The 5,175-nt window shown below is 37.9% G+C and overlaps 1 protein-coding gene across 1 annotated transcript; it reads left to right on the plus strand.

The window, feature by feature from the left end:
* The first annotated feature begins 4,233 nt into the window (after positions 1-4,233).
* On the plus strand, positions 4,234-5,175 carry LOC125176779 (olfactory receptor 52J3-like). Its single transcript, XM_047878600.1, has one exon. It carries the CDS (start codon positions 4,240-4,242, stop codon positions 5,173-5,175), a length of 936 nt encoding a protein of 311 aa, XP_047734556.1. The 5' UTR covers positions 4,234-4,239.

Consider the following 5,175-nt stretch of genomic DNA (forward strand, 5'->3'; position numbering starts at 1 on the left):
TTGTGACCTAAGCCGAAGTCAGACTCTCAACCGACTGAGCCACTCAGGTGCCCTGATAGTATTTTCTTTGATGAATAGACCCAATTAATTTATATATTCTACTGTTGTTGAATAATTTTAATTATTTAATTTTTTTCTCTATTCTGAATAAATCCCTATGAACATTTTTGTGTATGTATTTTGGTGAACATAATCACTCATTTCCTTTGGACATTTATGTAGTAGTAATTGCTGGGAATATTTAGAATTAGCAGACACTTCCAATTTCCAAAGTGGTCAGCAGATGCTCCTATCTTTATGAATACTTGGAATTAGCAGTCTTAATTTTCAGCCATATTGGAAAGGTTGTAGGTATAGCATGGTGCTTTATTTTCCTGATGAGTAACAGTGATGAAAAAATTTTCTTATGCTCATTGGATATTATTTTCCTTTAAAGTGCCAGAGTATTTGCTCTTATATTTTACATTGTTTTGTCATTTCTTTATAGATTAATAATAATTTCAATTCACTATTTTAATGTGTTGTTAATATAAGTGTTTTAACCAATATATGTATTGGGAACATCACCTCCCAGTCAGTGATTTTCCTACTGTGTCACCATCCTAATAGAAATTTTGGTAAGTGGTGTTCTTATATTTTTCACTCTTTTTAAAAATTAATTAAAACAATTATTTTTTTAGAGAGAGTGTGAATGAGCATGAGGGGGAAGAGGGGCAGAGGAGAGGGAGAGAGAATCCCAAGCAGGCTTCATGCTGTCAGCACAGAGCCCCACATGGGGCTTGAAGTCAGGGATCCCAAGATCATGACCTGAACCAAAATCAAGAGTTGATGCCTCACTGATTGAGCCACCCAGGTGCCCTTTATATTTTTCTATGATTAAGTAATGTAATTTCACTTTGTTTTTATTCATTACATTGAAAAATACATTTGGCCTTATTTTGTAATATTAGGGTAATGCATCTTTTTCCTTGGTTTCCATGTATTTCATGTCTCTAAATACATTTCATGTGGGGCGCCTGGGTGGCTCAACTGGTTAAGTGTCTGACTTCTGGTTTTGGCTCAGGTCATGATCTCACTGTTTGTGAGATCAAGCCTGTGTCAGGCTCTATGCTGGCAGTGCAGAAACTGCTTGGGATTCTCTCTCTCTCCCTCTTTCTGCCCCTGCCCCGCTCATGTGCTTCTGCTCTCTTTCTCTGTCACAAAATAAATAAGTAAACATTTAAAATAAATAAATAAATAAATAAATAAATAAATAAATTCATGGTTTTTTTTTTTTTCATTTTTATGTTAAATTAATTTTTATTAACTTCTATTTGGGTCACCTGGGTGGCTCAGTCAGCCGAGCACCAACTTTGGTTCAGGTCGTGGTCTCACCGTTGGTGAGTTCAAGCCTGGTGTCAGGCTCTGTGCTGATGGCTTAGAGCCTGGAGCTGGCTTCAGATTCTGTGTCTCCCTCTCTCTGCCCCTCCCCTGCTTATGCTTTCTCTCTCTCTCTCTCTCTCTCTCTCTCTCTCTCAAAAATAAATCAAAATTAAAAAAAAATCAAAATAATCTTTAATGAATAAATAAATAAATAAATAAAGCCAGTAAGACTAGCACTACATAGGATAGAAATAAGATATTTTGTCTTATTCAATAGCTACGATATATTATTGATGAGTAGTAAGACATGGATGTGGGAAGGGGATATATATATATATATATATAGTTATATATATATATAACTATATATAACTATATATATATAGTTTTATATATATATATAGTTATATATATATAGTTATATATATATATAGGTAAAATATGTTCTAAACGTGCATTGCTATGATATCTAATAAAATTAAGATGCAAAATTTACCCAATAAGAGATTCTGTTCATGTCATATTTCATACGAACACATTTGGTAGCATTAGTTTCGCATCTCTGATTTTCTATTGACAAGATGTGTAGGGGATGTAGGGAAGGTGTTTGCTTCTCCATCAGTCCCTTTATCCTAAGTGCAGATAATGGAATCTTTCTCAGGAGATTCTGTGGTGTTAGCTATGGTTCATGCAGGGGATTTAAGTTGGCTTTGTGTTCAGACAGGCCCCCAAGGGCCCTAAATATAGGTAGTATAAAACCTTATTCCCATTACTGGATATACCAGAGCTCTCTAGCCCTACTCCTGCTGCAGGTGAGTTTCCTATTAAATGTGTGATGGAGATGAATAGTGATCAGAGACTCTCATCTAACAATTAAGGAACAGGTTACAGCTAAATTTATTAAGCTACTATATTCTATCTTACTACCATAGAAAGACTTCCTGACTGAAAGAGGTCATTACTGGATTATGCTGAAACAACATAGATTTTTTTCTTAAATTTTTTAATGTTTTATTTTTTTTTAAGAGAGAGAGAGAGAGAGAGAGAGAGAGAGAGAGAGAAAGAGAGAGCATGAGTGAGGGAGGGGCAGAGAGAGAGGGAGACACAGAATCCAAACCAGACTCTAGGCTCTGAGCTGTCAGCAGAGATGGCAGGGCTCGAACTCATGAACTGTGAGATCATGACCTGAGCCAAAGTTGGACACCTAACTGACTGAGCCATCCAGGCACCCCAAGACAACTTAGATTTTTTTAAATAACCATCTACAGAGGGAGCTTATAGTTGTGGTATAAACAACCTCAATTCTCAGTGATATCTGTGTGTTAGGGCATGGTCTTCTATAATAATAATTTTAAAATATGCCATCAGGGGCCCAGAGTTAAGTGCAGGTTTTTAAAATTGATTACAAAGAGGGAAGAAGATAAATAAATAGCCTGGAGATGAACATTTATAGTCTTGCAGTACTTACATAACTGGAGAGTCTCTATTTTTTTAATGTCATTAATAAAATATTTCCCCAAATTTGGACTTTTCTCTGTCAGTCTGCTCAGGAGTCAACTGGAGCTGAGATCAACTTCCTTCCTACCTTTCTTCCTTTATGTTTCCTTCTGTTTTCCTTTCCTTTCTTCTTCTTTTTTTTTTTTTTTTACCTTTCCTCTCTTCTCTTCCTATCCCTTCCTTATTTTTTTTCTATAGTGCTCTCTTATATTTCTTTTCTTTTTCAATAGGAAGACAGACAGGCAGACAGAAAGACAGGAAGAGAAAAAAAGAAAGATGAAAGAAGAAAGAAAGAAAGAAAGAAAGAAAGAAAGAGAAAAAAAGAAAAGAAAGAAGAAGGAAGGAAGGAAAATAAGGAGGGAGGGAAGAAAGAATGGAGAGAGAGAGAAAGAGAGAGAGAGCAATCATAACTAGAGTGTGGTAAATCAGGAGCATGGATTTCTTAAGCCTGATGTTGACCACCATTATTGTCATTGGAAACAAATCTTTACTTTTCGCAATGCTTCTCCTTCCAATATATCTTTTCGCTGTCTCCCTCCCCCCAAACTCTCCCCCACACACCTATGCAATGATAGGTAGAATTGTTGGATATCTTAGGACATTCTTGAGAATTTGGCAACCAATGGAAACCTTGGGATTCTTTATTAATTTAATTCCTATCAGAATATTGTAGCAAAGAGATGCATTTCTGTCCTGGAGGTGACTTCCAGCTGCAGTGTTTTCCTATCTTTGTATAGTACAGTGTCTATCTTTGTGCAACTCTTATTATATCTCAGATACAGTACAGCATGTCTGTGGGAGCATATGAGTAAATATGGAGGGACACATTAATGAAACACAGTTCTTCATTTTGGGTCTGATTTTCTAAATATATATCAATGTCACAACTGATGCAGAACAAACTGATTTAAGAAGTCTTACTGTATTTCCTATCATTCTACAGGTCTAGGTATCTTATATTCTTATATGTATTGTCATGTTCTGTTTGCGGGTGTCTGTATCTGTTGTTCCGTGCTTTTGTGTTGATGTGTTTAGGTAAAGTGTATTTTGCCCTCAAAGAGGATTGATATCTCAATATAAGTCCTTTCATGTTTTTTTAAATTAATTCCAGGTCTTATATGGGTTTTCAGCAAATGAATATGATATTCATGTCCAAAACCTGAGAAGTATACTTCTCATAAAGTTAATGTTTCTTCCATTTGTAGAGTGCTCAGTCTGTGCCTACATATTACTTTGAACTCAAGTTTTAGTATTTGCTTTCATAATAAGAAAGCTACAGATAAAAATTAAGCCTACTGGAGACTTTTGAGAAATGTGTTCATAGCTCTTGTTTTTTCCTTCTAGAGGTAGTCAACTACTTCTCTTCTCATCAATGGCAAGATGTTCCACACAAACACTTCCGCTTTCCACCCAGACACCTTTTTTCTCACAGGCATCCCAGGATTTGAGGGTTTCCATGGCTGGATCTCCCTACCTTTTTGCTCCATTTACTTAATGGCTCTGTTAGGCAATGTTACAATTTTGCTGATCATCTGGTCTGACCGTACTCTGCGGGATCCTATGTTCTACTTTCTAGCCATCTTATCAGCCATAGATCTGGCCCTCTCCACATCGTCAGTGCCCCGAATGCTGGGTATCTTCTGGTTTGATGCACATGAAATTGGTTTTGGAGCCTGCGTGGCTCAGATGTTCCTGATACACACCTTTACAGGAATGGAGTCTGCTGTTCTGTTGGCCATGGCTTTTGATCGCTATGTGGCTATCTGTGTACCACTCCACTACACAACCACCCTGACACCCCGGGTGCTAGCAGGCATTGGTGTGGGCATTATAATGCGTCCTGTCCTGCTCATGTTGCCCATTCTCTACCTAACCCATCGTCTGCCCTTTTGTGAGACTCGAATTATTGCGCATTCCTACTGTGAGCACATGGGCATTGCCAAGTTGGCCTGTGCCAGCATTCGAGTTAATGCCATTTACGGGCTTTTTGTGGCTTCTTTTCTTATTTTGGACGTGGTACTTGTTGGAATCTCTTATGCCTACATCCTCCGTGCAGTTTTCCTCCTCCCATCTCGAGATGCTCGTCACAAAGCCTTGAGCACATGTGGGTCACATGTTGGGGTCATGTGTGTTTTCTATACACCGTGTCTCTTCTCCTTCCTCACCCACCGGTTTGGCAAGAAAATTCCCCATTATGTTCACATCCTTGTTGCCAATCTCTACGTTGTCTTCCCACCTGCCCTCAATCCTATTATCTACGGTGTGAGGACAAAGCAGATTCGTGAGCATGTGATCCATGCTCTCACCTCCCAATAG

This window comes from Prionailurus viverrinus, chromosome D1 (assembly GCF_022837055.1).
Source record: "Prionailurus viverrinus isolate Anna chromosome D1, UM_Priviv_1.0, whole genome shotgun sequence".
NCBI lineage: Eukaryota > Metazoa > Chordata > Mammalia > Carnivora > Felidae > Prionailurus > Prionailurus viverrinus.

What these genes read in the sequence shown, in the direction of transcription:
- LOC125176779 (XM_047878600.1), top strand. Translation starts at nt 4,240, where the DNA reads ATGTTCCACACAAACACTTCCGCTTTCCACCCAGACACCTTTTTTCTC.